General features: G+C 42.4%; 3 protein-coding genes across 3 annotated transcripts; 2 read left to right on the top strand and 1 right to left on the bottom strand.

Moving 5' to 3' along the window:
* The first annotated feature begins 351 nt into the window (after positions 1-351).
* On the top strand, positions 352-7,405 carry LOC128721189 (uncharacterized). Its single transcript, XM_053814912.1, has 7 exons — positions 352-468; positions 552-2,040; positions 2,123-2,391; positions 2,656-2,955; positions 5,101-5,206; positions 5,286-6,560; positions 6,741-7,405. The coding sequence occupies exons 1-7, from the start codon at positions 352-354 to the stop codon at positions 7,403-7,405; spliced, it is 4,221 nt and encodes a 1,406-aa protein (XP_053670887.1).
* Positions 7,406-9,245: 1,840 nt separating this feature from the next.
* LOC128722041 (tubulin alpha-1 chain-like) lies at positions 9,246-11,448 on the bottom strand. Its single transcript, XM_053815855.1, has 2 exons — positions 11,334-11,448; positions 9,246-10,675 (listed from the first exon to the last, which is right to left on the bottom strand). Exons 1-2 carry the CDS (start codon positions 11,334-11,336, stop codon positions 9,326-9,328), a joined length of 1,353 nt encoding a protein of 450 aa, XP_053671830.1. The 5' UTR covers positions 11,337-11,448; the 3' UTR covers positions 9,246-9,325.
* Positions 11,449-12,622: 1,174 nt separating this feature from the next.
* Positions 12,623-14,825, top strand: LOC128721571 (tubulin alpha-1 chain-like). Its single transcript, XM_053815340.1, has 2 exons — positions 12,623-12,737; positions 13,396-14,825. Exons 1-2 carry the CDS (start codon positions 12,735-12,737, stop codon positions 14,743-14,745), a joined length of 1,353 nt encoding a protein of 450 aa, XP_053671315.1. The 5' UTR covers positions 12,623-12,734; the 3' UTR covers positions 14,746-14,825.
* Positions 14,826-17,086: the final 2,261 nt, after the last annotated feature.

Below are 17,086 nucleotides of genomic sequence, written 5' to 3'. Positions count from 1 at the left end.
GGAACTGCGCACAAGCGAAAACGAGAAGTAGATAAACAATAATAGAAAAAATTAAACACATTTCGCTTTTTGAGCTGTCATTATCGCGAGGCTTTTGTAGTGATATTAAGGATCCAAAAATACAAGTTTTCAAGAAAAATGTGCCGTACTAATGTATCATGAACACCCTAGCTAAGGGGTGAAGAATAAAAAACGCAACAGCATTAGTATATTATTGAATGGTGCTCGAATTTGAAGTTCGCCTTTCGTTTGCGCCGGAATCGGAAAGCATAGCACTCCCGGGGCATATAAACCAATTAGGTGTAATTAATATTAATTTTCTTTTAAAACCTGCAAAGCTCTGTATTTAAAATGCGAATTAAGGGATTAACACTGTCGGCTATTTTGGAACAAGGTGCGACACGCCGACGCAAATCGCCTCCTAAGGAAGAATGTCCTAAAAAACAAAAGCGTGATTCCTGGCGAAAGGTAAACAAGGGATTCGAATGTGCTATGGTGGCACAGCAAGCAAATGCAAATAAAATTGACTATTTGTTTGACTTATATTCTAGATTGCCGCAGTATTAAATAAATGTGAAAGCAAACGTTCTCTCGAAGAAATACGTTTGCTAGAGAGTGAGCCAGATGTGGTTAAGCAAATCCTTGAACGCCGTAAGCGTAACGTTGAATATAAAGAACGCGTACTAGAAACAGAAGATGAACCGGAAGTTATCGAACGAAAAGCGTTAAAGCTAGCACAAGCTATTGCAAAAGCAAACCACTTGATCGTATACACCGGAGCGGGTATCAGTACTTCGGCCAAAATACCGGATTATCGCGGAAGCCAAGGAATCTGGACACTCCTGCAGCAGGGCAAAGACCTCGGGGAATATGATCTTTCCTTAGCTGATCCGACTTTCACACATATGGCATTATTCGAACTGCATCAAAGAGGCATTCTGAAGCACGTGCTGTCGCAAAATTGCGACGGATTGCATCTCCGTTCCGGGATGCCCAGATTCTCGCTTTCTGAGGTACACGGAAATATGTATGTCGAAGTATGTAAGCAATGTAAACCAAATGCGGAATATTGGAGACTTTTCGATACGACACAATTTACTGCACGGCATTACCACAAGACGAATCGTAGATGTCGACGGTGTGGTGGTCCGCTTATCGACACAATTGTGCATTTCGGTGAACGAGGTCAACTAAAATGGCCACTCAATTGGGCAGGAGTTACAACACACACAGAAAAGACTGATTTAATACTATGCATTGGGTCGAGCTTAAAGGTGCTCCGAAAGTATACATGGCTATGGGCTACGGATCGACCCATAAAAAAAAGACCCAAGATCTTTATCATCAATCTTCAATGGACTCCAAAAGATAAAGTATCAACTCTCAAAATAAACGGCAGATGCGATCAGGTTATGACGTTAGTCATGAAGCACCTGAACATTCAGGTGCCGGTGTACAACCGATTAAAAGATCCAATTTTTGCTCATGCAACCTTGCTGCTGCCCGACGAACAGCATACGGCTTCACAGCCAATGCTGAAAAAAATAACTGCCACTAAAGAGGAAACCCCGGAGGAATCCCAAGTCAACGAACGGGAAAAGGATATCAAAACAGAATCGGGAACTTTTGGCGGTAGTAATTTGTCTCCACAGCAGATGTATTTAAATAATTTGATTCTCGCACACCAAGAGCAGATGCATAATAATTACAATATTTTAATAAATAGCATAGGAAGTCCGGACGCACGTGGTTCAATGATGTCATGCAACTTGCCTCCACTTGTACCATGTACGATAAATAATAGTGGAACCGATCATGTAAAAGAGCCACCTATTGAAGAATCAAAAAGCCTCAAAGAGATTTCGGCATGTCATGCGACAAACGTTATCAAAATAGATACTTCCTCGAACCTGTTTGGAAATATTCGACAAGCTCTTAATACGATTAATGTAGGTGAAAATTCTTCATCTGCAAATAACAAAATCAGCGTTGACGGCGTTGAAAATAATGCTGTTGTCAACCGGTCGATAGAAAACCTATGTAAGTACTTTTTTACATGAGTGTATTTACTCTACTGTATTAACTTTAACATTTAATTTATTTCTTGTGACTTGTATTTTAGTGCAAGTTCCCATACCATTGTTACTAAAACCTGGTATGACAATGATCCAACAACCTTTAAAGACAGGAAGTGTGTCTGAAAAGAAAAATGCTGCAGATGTTGAAAAGAATCCCTCATTTTGTAATCAAATTCAATTGATAGTACAACCAGTGATTGTAAGCAATCCACCGAGCTTGGTGCCCATAAATCAACATCGCTTGCATCAAGAGCCACATTGCTCAGTCATTACAAATGATAAAGAAATATCTACATCTTCTTCGGATGATATTGTAACTGATATACATGGTGCAAAAAAAGTACCACACTTGGAGGAATCTGTTTCGTATGAAAATGAAGTGCACAGACTAGTTGCCAAATGCACCGATGATGTGCAAGAAAAGTTTGGTCCCAGTACCGTAGAAGAAAGTAACAAATATTACTCTCCAGCCGTACAAGAGAAATTAGAAAAAAAATCAAATAGAACAACGTCTGAAACTGATCAAATCAATATCGGTCATCTTGGCGTTGTAAAACATATGTTGTCTGATTTACAGTGCACTGGTGCTCAAAGTATTACAGAGGAACAAAATTCAACTACGGACAAGAGTTTAGTGACAGCTAATTCTGAGCAAAATGAGAATGAAAATCGAATGCTCGCTTTTAAAATTGAAAATTCCGAGGACACGTTCTTTACTAAAGGAAGTAATGTAATAGAAAATGATGGTGAATTATCAGATTGTGACGTTCGAGAAAAATACCTTTCAGACGATATCGAATGCATTTCAATTAACTCATCTTCTTCTGAGGACGCTACTTCTCACTACAAAGAAGGAGTTGATTTTGAAACAAGCATTGTAACTTTTACTGTTCCCACAAAAGAAAATTCGATCGGAAAACACGGTGATGCTGATGATTCATTCAAAAACAATGTGCAACTGTGCAGTGATAACCAAATTGGTGACAAACATGGTACACAAGCTTCGGGAATATCTGGAAACCATAACTTCAATTTGGACGAACTAAATGCAAGCATTGACGCAAAGAAGAAAACTCTTACGCCTGATCCATTGGAAAACATTGCTAAGGGCAAAATTTTTAAATTCAATAATATCATGGAAAAGCATGACAATGAGAGTCAAGTTGCGATGCAATGTACAAATGAAGCCGTATTTTTGTCGGCTCTAAGAACTAACTCCAATACCCAAATCAATATAGAATCTGAGGAAAATCACACGTCATTAGATCTATGTACCAAGAAGGATACTGACATTGCAAAAAATGAGGATCAAATACATGAACTAAGGGATCAGCAAGGCGTATCTTGTAGGCTGTCCACTTATCATAGTTCATTTGAAACAACTTTGACTGATGATCCTAAGAAACATAATCCAACAAATTTCAAGGATATATATGTACCGTTTAATGAAAAATCAGTAGCTTCAATTACAACAACAGAATCGATAACATGTGCACTAGAAAAGCCAACAGAAAATGAGGATCCGGGTTCCACAGCAGCGGAAGCAGTAGGTAAAACCCAGTTGTTGAATGATTCTGCTATTTCTTTCAGTGCCAATGTATCGCTAAATAAAAAAAGACAAGAAGAATATTCAACGGCTGAACATGCAAATGAAGTTGAATCTAACGAACCATCTTGCAACAAAACAATAAATGATCAAAACCGGATGGAAGTATGCCGGACCGATACAGGCAAGCTTGAAGCTGTTCAGCTAGTATCAATTATAAACCCAGACAATAGTAAGTATGTTAGTAGCAAAGATGGCCTAAATGCTCCTAAAATAGTAAAGACTTGTCTGCCAGAAAAAAAGTTTAATTCATCAAATATTCATGATCATATGGACTTGAAATTAAAGATGAAGAACGTTGATGAACCAATGTCAATACAAGGTACCGTTGCCGAGCATGATATAAAAGAAGCAACAATTGATTTAGGAAGTGAAGACTCTTGGCGTAAATATGCTGCCGAAGAAGATATTGCACAGGCAGCAATGTATGAAGATGAAGAATGCATAAATCGAACAAACAAATCTGATGATAGTTTTGATTTAAAAAGTATAAAAAAATCCGCAAGTGCATACGACAGAAATCATGTTGACAAACTGGAAGAGATAAAAAATGGTATGAGTAATAATAGTCAGTTACTGTCGGTATCGAAGGAGCACAGCAATCTCTCCATTTCTTTAAAATATCAAATCGAAAGTATAGAAAAAGTCATCAGTACCAAAGTTCCTTTCGATAACGTACCTTCGTTTTTAGATATCCAGACTACTGGTTCAATTATTAGTGGGTTGAATCAAAAAGGTAATGCGATTTATGCTAAAGATAAAGAACTTTGTCAACGCCAAATTGAAAACAAGAAAGATTGCATATCTGAGAAAGCCGATTCATTAGAATGCAGACCAGAACATGAAAAGTTATCTACAAGTTTGAAGAGTCAGAAAAGTAATAAGAAACAAAACCTAGATGCGGACAATGACGCCGATAACCAAGGTAATAGGCAAGGTAAAAATTTTGACATCACTGCTTACGATGTTTCATTATCACATAATTTGACGCCAGCAGATACACGAAGTGAGGAGCATCTGAAAGAGACGACTCAGAACAAATTAAATGTTGAAAATACTGAAACAAACGGATTGCTATATGAAGATAGTTTAATTGAAGGCAGCTCCAAGTCAATCTCTTCGCCTAACATTTCTGCTTTATCATCATTTGGAACTTTTCAAAAAAAAGAACCTGTGGTACAAGACATTTTGTACACCGATATGCAACCGGAGGCATTAAATATGAAAACGAAACAACAAGAACAAATTGATGATACACATAACGCTTCAGTTGTGGATAACTTGCAAATCTCCTCACGAGAAGAAGCGAAGTCTGGTAAATGTTCCATAAATAGTATAAAATCTTCAAAAGAGCAGCAAGAAAGTGGATTAAGTGTTCCACGGCAGCTTTCAGCGTTGAATAATTGTAACGTACAGAATGATGTTGTAGATCCCCGAAAGCTTAGAAATGATGATTGCATGTTAGTGAAAGTAGATTCATCTCAAACGGATGATGATTATTCAACGCAACCATCACTAAATGGTAAGTGGTTATCTTCGTAAATTCCCAAATAATTTTGATGTATGGTATTTTTAATGCAATTGCTTGATTTTTTTTGCAGCAACATTGCAACGTGCACCGGACGCCACCAAGTGTAGCAGCAATCAACCGGCTCAAAAGTCAGAGGAGCTTAAAAAAATGGTCAAGGTTGTGCTTAGCAATAGTGTTCTTTTTGAGTTGTACGAAGCTGCTCCCAAGTTTGCTGATTGTTATCCACCTGCTTTAAAGCTAATAACGCCAATCAAATATCAGATCCCTAGTCACATGGTTACTAAAATGGTTAAGCCAAATTTCCAACAGATGTCTGTAAAATCCGTTAACAACGATGTGGCTTCCTCATCTTTAAAGCCACTACAGAGCAATACGATGCATGTAGCTTCGTTTCCAAGTTCTGCTTCAGTTCAGGGCAGCTGCATTTCTTCTAGTAAACCCATCCAAATGGCTCCAGCATTGCTCTTGACGCCTCCAATGCACTCCATGAAAAGTGTTTTAAACTTGCCAGCATCTAATGGAGCTCAAAACAGTAGTAGTGGTCCAACCGTCTCAAGTGTTTCTCAAACATTATTACCATTACAATCGAGTCTAGCTCCAAACAGTGGAGTTGGCACGTACCTATTTAGAAATAACAACATAAATGATTCGACGCAAAAATATTCGAATTTCTTAAAGTTGCCCCCTGGATTAGCCGGAAACTTGGTTCTTTTGACGAGCCCTTCTAAACATCCAGTTGCATCATCTAGCAGCAATAATATGGCTGGCACACCCAAATCGTTAGCCACATTAATGCCAACGACACCCGCCAAGACCTTCCGTCTCGATTCCGATGAGCAAACGGACGAAGATGATGAAAACCCAATCAAACGACGTTCGAAGCGACTCGAATCGGCTCGGTTACAAAAAAAGTTGGCAACTCCGGATAAAACGGATACTTCCGATACTGACACGACGGTGGATCAATCTCCACAGGAACTGAGGAAAACTAGTCGTCGTTCGAACGATGAGCTAAATGAAAGTGACGAATTTGGTGAAAGCAGTCATGGAGGAGCCCGCTTGCGAAGCTTTCGCGTCCGTCGGAAGCCTGAGTTTCTCAACATCAAACATCCGGTGAAGAAAAAGAAACGTCTCAACGAACCTTCCGATAACACTTGTTCGAAAGTGTCAACGGGCGCTGGACATTCAAAGATAACCGAGCTAAAAAAATCAAATGATATAGAATCTGTGTCAGTAATGGCTACAATGCCACTACCTCTTGCGAATCGTATATTCACGATCTCCACGCCGATCGGTTATTTACCAGCGCCTATCATTTCGACTCTAGGTGCGAATTCTTGCGCAAGTAAGTGTGGACATTTGTTCAATTACATTTCTACATTTTTCATGAGTAGCAAAATGTTGATACTAACATTTAGTATTTGTATTATCGACACATAATATTATTTAATATGAATTTATTACAACATTGCTCATTCTGTCGTTTGTGAAACTCTTCTTTCCATTCTTTTACCTTTTTTATTAGCTATGTCGCAACAGGAGAGATATAAACGCCTTTTAACGTACTACAAGACCGCCATCCAGCAACAACAATCCAATGCCAACACTAGCAACACGTTGCCACAATGGTACGACGCGAACTACGCTTATTCTGGTTTACACAGTATTATCCATCCACCACCACCGGATGTGAATCTTTGGGGAGGATCACCGATTAAGGTCGAACAGCAACAGAAGCTGGAGATAGAATGTAAATTTTGTTTCGAGAACTATGCTCAATATGACTGCCAGTTTTATCCACCACAACCGCCCGAATTCACCGTGAAGTCGTATCGTAACGGAAAACCGATAGTTTGCGAGTGTTGCGATTTTTATGATGGCGAAAATTGTGAAACCAAACATGGCTCGATGGAAAACGTGGTCACTCCGTCCACATCCAAAGTGTCGACTACATCCGCTCCAGTAGAACTGCAAGATCATAAACGACGGCCTTTGGTAGAGGAACAGACCAAGGAAGAGGAATCACGAAAACGACAGAAATCTGCAGTCAATGTCGTAGAAAATGCTTCGTCCACGGTAAATTCCACTAGTACTAATGGTACAATACACAAACCTAAAGTTAAGCCAGGATGGTATGGTAAGGGCTACCGAAAGCATCTCCGACGTAAAAAACGTACCAGCCAAGGATAATTGCATACGTGGAAAAGTGAATTTGCAAAAAAGAACAGAATATAGAGCAGAACGGCAGTAGAGGATGATATAGCTAGAGATAGATGATAGATGTTTTAATGACATGTTTCATGCATATTATTAAGAATCAGGAATTTTTTCTAACAGTCTGTCCTTCTATGACAGTCTAATCTTCATAAAAGGTTATGTTCTGTTCATCCTGAAGTATTGTTTGTTGTGTATGAAGGTGTTATGTACTTGCGAGCACAGATTATTTCCGTTTAAGCCAAAGTGTTTGTTTCTTTTTTGCTATTCACATAAAATGCTGTGAAAGCACGTTTGATGAAAAATTTAAATTGTACATACCACATTATTAGACGTAAAATTAAATTTCTTCAATGTTTCTTAGACTGAAGACAAAATTATCCATTATTGACGAAACCAATCAATACTTTAGGAATCAATATGTATAAGCACATCTGTTTTTGCGCAATGAGTAAAACTCGGGTGGATTGATTATCAGACTGGCGACGAACGATTCAGCCCCGTAATTGCATTAACTTCTGCTCATCATTTAGTGAAAAGCCGTTGGCAAACGAAGACGCGCGAACGCCAACGGTTCGGATTTCCCTTGCAGCAAGCCAAAACCACTACACATTTGTAATGCCGGATAAGATAGCAAGAAGGATCCTTTAAATGTTTCATTACGTTAACTTTCAATTATTTGTCTGGATCATTATTTTATTTGCAGTTCAGAGACAATCTCAGGATTAGTTGTGGTTTTGGGCGAGGTAGCTGTAATGGACATTTTACTATTAGTCCTCGCATATCGAATTAGAAGCTTCGTGGAATGCAGTTTGACTCCTCTACTGATTGATTGATGAGTTAATTTCAAACATAATTTTTCCTACTTATATGGGTTACATCTAGACGTGTGATGATCTCAAATTTGCCTTGTAAATTTGCTATTTTATGCTTTTCGCTGATAGAGATCTAATGATTGTTAGAATTAGTAACGATAGAGTAAGAATATACATTCTAATTTTACAATTCTTTCAATGGTTCTCCTCTCGTTTACTGAAAATAAGTCCTACCTTTAGTATAAACTCTAAGAAGGAATAGGTGTGGCAAAACTGTGTTAAAATAACACACCAATTCTTGATAAATAAGGATTCAAAGTGCTTTGAAAGAACAATTATTATTTATTTATGCATTTATCATGTACAATGTATATTCTTAAGTCCTTGTCCTTGGTTGGATTGTATAAAACGTGTCCATATTTAGGAATTCAGGCAAGAGCGCAATAGAAATAAGATGAGAGTGAAATGTTTCAATAAGCACGCTTGCGGTAATAACAGTGCTATCTATTAAAACGGAAATTCATCCTATGAAATACTAAGTGTTTGTTTTATTTCAGTGGAGGCGAAATGACATCATTTCTATTTATTGAAGGCTATCTTCCATTCATTCACGGCTGTTGAACGAAACATACCTTAAACCAGTACGCCCACTATGATTATCGTCGACTGCTTCCCAGATCAACAACGCGTTGGCGACGTTCGAGTAATTTTGCCGCTAATTCGTACCAGTCATCCGGAGCAAATATAGTCTTATATGGCAACGTAAAGCAAACTCGAGATGGAAACGATGATTGCAACCTTAATTCCTTTCATGGTCCGTCTCGCTTCAGTTATTGCCTCATGGCTGCACTCAATATGGTCAGGTCGCCGCCTCCACCCATGCGTTCCTGATAGACCCATATACCCATGAAGCAATTTAATCCTCCTCATCCCAAGGCCTATTTGAAATGACTCAGAACGTGACATTTAATGATACGCAAATCCAACATAGAATTCTGTTGTTGAAGTAATATTTTATTTTATTACTTTCATTGTTTCACATTTACGTTCAGTGGCTGTTTTGCTACTGGCGTTCGTACGTTTAGTACTCTTCAGCACCCTCACCCTCTCCCTCGCCGGAGTCCATGCCGACCTCTTCGTAGTCCTTCTCGAGGGCGGCCAAATCTTCGCGAGCCTCCGAGAACTCTCCCTCTTCCATACCCTCTCCGACATACCAGTGCACGAAGGCACGCTTGGCGTACATCAGATCGAACTTGTGATCAAGGCGAGCCCAGGCCTCGGCGATGGCCGTGGTGTTCGAAAGCATGCACACGGCACGCTGCACCTTGGCCAGATCTCCACCCGGTACAACGGTCGGCGGCTGGTAATTGATGCCCACCTTGAACCCGGTCGGGCACCAGTCGACGAACTGGATGGTGCGCTTCGTCTTGATGGTGGCGATGGCCGCATTGACGTCTTTCGGTACCACATCACCGCGGTACAACATGCAGCAGGCCATGTACTTGCCGTGGCGCGGGTCGCATTTCACCATCTGGTTGGCGGGTTCGAAGCAAGCGTTCGTGATCTCAGCCACTGAAAGCTGCTCGTGGTATGCCTTCTCCGCCGAGATAACGGGTGCATAGGTGACCAGGGGGAAATGGATACGCGGGTACGGTACCAAGTTCGTCTGGAATTCGGTCAAATCGACGTTGAGGGCACCATCGAAGCGAAGAGAAGCCGTGATGGACGACACGATCTGGCCAATCAGCCGGTTGAGATTCGTGTAAGTCGGACGCTCGATGTCCAGATTACGACGGCAGATGTCATAGATAGCTTCGTTGTCGACCATGAACGCGCAGTCGGAATGTTCCAACGTGGTGTGAGTGGTCAGGATGGAATTGTACGGCTCGACAACGGCGGTCGAGACCTGGGGAGCCGGGTAGATGGCAAATTCGAGCTTGGATTTCTTGCCGTAGTCTACCGACAAGCGCTCCATCAGCAGAGATGTGAATCCCGAACCGGTGCCGCCGCCGAACGAGTGGAAGATCAGGAATCCCTGCAGACCCGTGCACTGATCGGCGAGCTTGCGAATACGGTCCAGCACAACATCGACGATTTCCTTGCCGATGGTGTAGTGACCACGGGCGTAGTTGTTGGCGGCGTCCTCCTTTCCGGTGATCAACTGCTCCGGGTGGAACAGCTGACGGTAGGTGCCGGTGCGAACCTCATCAACGACGGTCGGCTCCAGATCGACGAACACGGCACGGGGCACGTGCTTACCGGCGCCAGTCTCCGAAAAGAAGGTGTTGAACGAATCGTCACCCCCTCCGATAGTCTTGTCCGAGGGCATCTGACCGTCCGGTTGGATTCCATGTTCCAGACAGTACAGCTCCCAGCAGGCGTTTCCGATCTGCACACCAGCCTGGCCCACGTGTACGGAGATACATTCACGCTGTGAAACGAAAAAATATATTTATTTTAGTAACCATACACGATCATCGGTAGGCGCTGCATTTGATGGCGGTAGCTGCTATTTTATCAATTTGTTCATCCCTTTATATGACCGCGTGGCTATTGAAGAGCCATCCCGATAGTTGTTTAAAGGACCTGTTATTATTGCCTTTCCTGATTGAAGTCAAAATTGCAGGGGAGATGCGAATAGACTACTGCCCAGGGAAGGCGAAAAACAACATCTTTTTTCTCCATCCTAGTTGAAAAAATCTGATTTTCTTCTCTCATCGGAATCCAAGATGGCCTCACCATGCGGTATGGTGGTATGCATCACACCAAATGACTCATCGGCATGGGCGAAGAAATCAATTCCGGCCAACGCCCTTTATGACCGAATGCACTGGAGCATCAGCACACGGCATGAACACATTCGTACCGCAGGCAGCAAATCTATTGTGCGCAATGCGTCAATTCAAGAAACATTCTATCCAACGCAAATTACTACTGATCATTCCATTGCCGAAAATAGCCGGCCACCGACGTCGAGATGACGTGGAAGCAAACCCCCCATGAAGATATCTTGGGGACGTTTTTGCATTCTAATAAACTCAAACCCATGGATCGTTCACGCCACAATAATCTACATGTTTTTTACTCACCATCTTGATTCGAGTGTCTCGAAAATCACTTCACAAAGAATTTGCAGAAATGTGAGCTTGGAACAAAACTGTTCGCACAAGATTCCGCTTGGCGTAGCTGACTAGGACGCTTTCCAAACAGAGAGAATTTGAACGAAACTGCCGCAGAATTTCAGTTTTATACAACCACCAGGAACGAACCGGAAACTGGAACGACGCTCTCTCTCTTCTAACGGTTTCATCTCGTACTTTTTCGTTGAAACATGACTATAATCTCGTCTTCGATACTTTGATAAAATGATTTTTCCTCGCATAATAACATCTATATACGTAACGTAAAAACAAGATAATTTTCTGATCTTTTACAATTGCTTGAATGTTTCAAGAAGCTGTTGAGAAAGGTCTACGGTTGTGTAGCGATGCACCGGATCCATTCGTGAACATGTGCGTGCTCAAGAACAGCGCTTAATCAAGGTGATAAATTCTCAGCTCAGGAAAAGAGTGTTCCTTAGGTATTTTCATTCAGTTTGCTGCATAGACTTTTAAGGTACTTAATAAAAACATGCTGGTTTCATTAATCGTTTTATGTGGAGTTGCATTCCAACACCAAATGTAAAGAGACGGTTATATAACTTTTTTTTAGCAGAATGTCGTAATTAGAAAGCTTAAGTTTTTGTTACAGTACAGGGAATCCCGTTTTCGAACATTGCTGGAAAACATGATTGATAGACGCGAGAAGATGACGAACTAAATTCAATTCAAAATGATTTGTAAATAAATCGGTAAGTACAGTTTTCAATTTTTCATTAAGAATTTCAATTGAGTTTTAATTTAAAAGATGATGATGATTATTTCTAAAATGGGCTATAAATCTTTATCATTTTCGTTCAACTAGATAAATTACAAATGTGTAAGTATTAAAGACCATGCAGCAAAAGAGAGCACTCTTTTCCTGAGCTGAGAATTTATCACCTTGATTAAGCGCTGTTCTTGAGCACGCACATGTTCACGAATGGATCCGGTGCATCGCTACACAACCGTAGACCTTTCTCAACAGCTTCTTGAAACATTCAAGCAATTGTAAAAGATCAGAAAATTATCTTGTTTTTACGTTACGTATATAGATGTTATTATGCGAGGAAAAATCATTTTATCAAAGTATCGAAGACGAGATTATAGTCATGTTTCAACGAAAAAGTACGAGATGAAACCGTTAGAAGAGAGAGAGCGTCGTTCCAGTTTCCGGTTCGTTCCTGGTGGTTGTATAAAACTGAAATTCTGCGGCAGTTTCGTTCAAATTCTCTCTGTTTGGAAAGCGTCCTAGTCAGCTACGCCAAGCGGAATCTTGTGCGAACAGTTTTGTTCCAAGCTCACATTTCTGCAAATTCTTTGTGAAGTGATTTTCGAGACACTCGAATCAAGATGGTGAGTAAAAAACATGTAGATTATTGTGGCGTGAACGATCCATGGGTTTGAGTTTATTAGAATGCAAAAACGTCCCCAAGATATCTTCATGGGGGGTTTGCTTCCACGTCATCTCGACGTCGGTGGCCGGCTATTTTCGGCAATGGAATGATCAGTAGTAATTTGCGTTGGATAGAATGTTTCTTGAATTGACGCATTGCGCACAATAGATTTGCTGCCTGCGGTACGAATGTGTTCATGCCGTGTGCTGATGCTCCAGTGCATTCGGTCATAAAGGGCGTTGGCCGGAATTGATTTCTTCGCCCATGCCGATGAGTCATTTGGTGTGATGCATACCACCATACCGCATGGTGAGGCCATCTTGGATTCCGATGAGAGAAGAAAATCAGATTTTTTCAACTAGGATGGAGAAAAAAGATGTTGTTTTTCGCCTTCCCTGGGCAGTAGTCTATTCGCATCTCCCCTGCAATTTTGACTTCAATCAGGAAAGGCAATAATAACAGGTCCTTTAAACAACTATCGGGATGGCTCTTCAATAGCCACGCGGTCATATAAAGGGATGAACAAATTGATAAAATAGCAGCTACCGCCATCAAATGCAGCGCCTACCGATGATCGTGTATGGTTACTAAAATAAATATATTTTTTCGTTTCACAGCGTGAATGTATCTCCGTACACGTGGGCCAGGCTGGTGTGCAGATCGGAAACGCCTGCTGGGAGCTGTACTGTCTGGAACATGGAATCCAACCGGACGGTCAGATGCCCTCGGACAAGACTATCGGAGGGGGTGACGATTCGTTCAACACCTTCTTTTCGGAGACTGGCGCCGGTAAGCACGTGCCCCGTGCCGTGTTCGTCGATCTGGAGCCGACCGTCGTTGATGAGGTTCGCACCGGCACCTACCGTCAGCTGTTCCACCCGGAGCAGTTGATCACCGGAAAGGAGGACGCCGCCAACAACTACGCCCGTGGTCACTACACCATCGGCAAGGAAATCGTCGATGTTGTGCTGGACCGTATTCGCAAGCTCGCCGATCAGTGCACGGGTCTGCAGGGATTCCTGATCTTCCACTCGTTCGGCGGCGGCACCGGTTCGGGATTCACATCTCTGCTGATGGAGCGCTTGTCGGTAGACTACGGCAAGAAATCCAAGCTCGAATTTGCCATCTACCCGGCTCCCCAGGTCTCGACCGCCGTTGTCGAGCCGTACAATTCCATCCTGACCACTCACACCACGTTGGAACATTCCGACTGCGCGTTCATGGTCGACAACGAAGCTATCTATGACATCTGCCGTCGTAATCTGGACATCGAGCGTCCGACTTACACGAATCTCAACCGGCTGATTGGCCAGATCGTGTCGTCCATCACGGCTTCTCTTCGCTTCGATGGTGCCCTCAACGTCGATTTGACCGAATTCCAGACGAACTTGGTACCGTACCCGCGTATCCATTTCCCCCTGGTCACCTATGCACCCGTTATCTCGGCGGAGAAGGCATACCACGAGCAGCTTTCAGTGGCTGAGATCACGAACGCTTGCTTCGAACCCGCCAACCAGATGGTGAAATGCGACCCGCGCCACGGCAAGTACATGGCCTGCTGCATGTTGTACCGCGGTGATGTGGTACCGAAAGACGTCAATGCGGCCATCGCCACCATCAAGACGAAGCGCACCATCCAGTTCGTCGACTGGTGCCCGACCGGGTTCAAGGTGGGCATCAATTACCAGCCGCCGACCGTTGTACCGGGTGGAGATCTGGCCAAGGTGCAGCGTGCCGTGTGCATGCTTTCGAACACCACGGCCATCGCCGAGGCCTGGGCTCGCCTTGATCACAAGTTCGATCTGATGTACGCCAAGCGTGCCTTCGTGCACTGGTATGTCGGAGAGGGTATGGAAGAGGGAGAGTTCTCGGAGGCTCGCGAAGATTTGGCCGCCCTCGAGAAGGACTACGAAGAGGTCGGCATGGACTCCGGCGAGGGAGAGGGTGAGGGTGCTGAAGAGTACTAAACGTACGAACGCCAGTAGCAAAACAGCCACTGAACGTAAATGTGAAACAATGAAAGTAATAAAATAAAATATTACTTCAACAACAGAATTCTATGTTGGATTTGCGTATCATTAAATGTCACGTTCTGAGTCATTTCAAATAGGCCTTGGGATGAGGAGGATTAAATTGCTTCATGGGTATATGGGTCTATCAGGAACGCATGGGTGGAGGCGGCGACCTGACCATATTGAGCGCAGCCATGAGGCAATAACTGAAGCGAGACGAACCTTGAAAGGAGTTTGGTTCGCTATCATATGTTCAAACCCACGCTTCATGATGAGTGAAGTAAATACCGTTTTGAACATGATTAAGCACGTGGCTACATTATAGAGGCAGAACTGCAAAAGAAGTGAAGCAAACATTAATTTTGGCTATTTTAAATTATTTAGACATGCAGCTTTAAAGGCATGCGATGGCAATTATGACTTAATCTAAACATACGCCTTCATATTTTTGTAACCATCTAGTATCATTGATTAATTTCGTTATGAAATAAAGACAAGATAATATTAGCGCATTGGAAGACGTTCAAGGAAGATAATAGATTTGCAGGCAAGTGCGATTGAATCGAAATAGTAACAACACTGAAAGAGAATACATAATTTTAATGAACAGCAGTGACATAATGCACTGACGTTCGCTATGTCAAACTGTGGTTATAAGAAGTGTTTTTTTAGGGACATTTCGTACCTCAGTTTATGAAAATATCCAATCCATTTCAATATTCAGCGATATCATAAAGTGGTATACTCTTGAATATATTCAAGAGTATACCGCTGGTTTTACAAGCGTCATAATCAGATGTACGTGGCATAATCAGAAGAGAACGAAAGCTCATGCTCGCAGATCTTGCCCGAAGTGTTGTGAGAAAAAAATAGATACAGTATTATCAACGATGGCATTGTGACGTGTAAATATACGTACGTGAGTTTAATATCGTAGCGTGTGATATTACATATCATACGCTTTGGGCAGCCCCCTGCCATAGCCGATTGATTGGGAGAATCGTTCTCGCCAACGGAGAAGTTCCTTCAGATGAAGCAACAATTTAGTAGCTCTGTCTCTTCGTCGTCCTTGCTGTACACCAGTCTAGGGTCAGGAAAGACCTCTGAACCAAAACCTTCTAAGCAGTCCGGTTCAACTATCATAGACACTGGAATGTATCTAAGGGATTGGCGGAAAGCCCTTCGATCACCTCCTTCATACAGGATAGGAAACCGAACCATCCGGTTGCAGGTCCACTTCACCTGGGTGTTGGCTATACTGTGTACATTCCTGCTATTCGTCTTATTCATCTCATCACACCCGTCGTCCTTAGTGGCTGATGTACCGACTTCCAACAGTTTTCTCCGAAGCACAGCAATCGTGTATAATCGCACCTATCCGTTGACCAGCCCCATCATCAGTAGTGGAATATACTCCTTTCGGATAGGCATAATTGCAGATCTTGACACAAATTCGGCCTTAAACAAGAATCAATGGGGTAGTTTCTACCAGAAAGGCTATCTGAGCTTCATTCCATCGAAACGTTCGGTGACAGTTTCCTGGGATGAAGGCGACCCAAAGGCATTGCAATCCGGATTTTCCCTCAAAGGTCGGGGGATGGAACTCTCGGAGTTGGTGGTGTTCAACGGAAAACTGTTGACATTTGATGATAGGACCGGACTGGTGTATGATATCGAAGGAGAAAAAGTGTTTCCATGGGTGTTACTAATGGATGGCGATGGCAGAACACCGAAGGGATTCAAATCGGAATGGGCTACCGTAAAGGATCAAGTGCTTTACGTCGGATCGATGGGTAAGGAATGGACGACGTCGACGGGAGATTTTGAAAGCAACGATCCCATGTACGTGAAAGCTGTTACGGTACACGGAGAGGTATGTATCATCATTTGACCAGAGCGATCGAATCGAACTGATGTTTGCTTATCCTTTTGCAGGTGTATCATCTCAATTGGATGAACAATTTCAAAGCCATTCGTAAATCAATCGGCATCGAATTTCCAGGCTATATGATTCACGAGTCTGGAGCTTGGTCTGATGTGCATAGAAGATGGTTTTTTCTGCCTCGTAGATGCTCACGGGAGCGTTACAACGAGACGCGCGACGAGCACATGGGATGCAGTTTTCTCATATCGAGCGACGAATCGTTCCAGAACATTCGCGCTATCGAACTCAAGCGGAATGATGTGCCATCAACACATGGGTACTCTAGTTTTAAATTTTTGCCCACAAGCAACGATGAAATTATTGTTGCATTATCAACAGAGGAGCTGAATGGTAAAACATCAAGTTTTATCA

Source organism: Anopheles nili, chromosome 2, assembly GCF_943737925.1.
Source record: "Anopheles nili chromosome 2, idAnoNiliSN_F5_01, whole genome shotgun sequence".
Lineage (NCBI taxonomy): Eukaryota > Metazoa > Arthropoda > Insecta > Diptera > Culicidae > Anopheles > Anopheles nili.
Note: the sequence above shows the minus strand (reverse complement) of the source record. Positions and strands in the feature narration are given on the sequence as shown.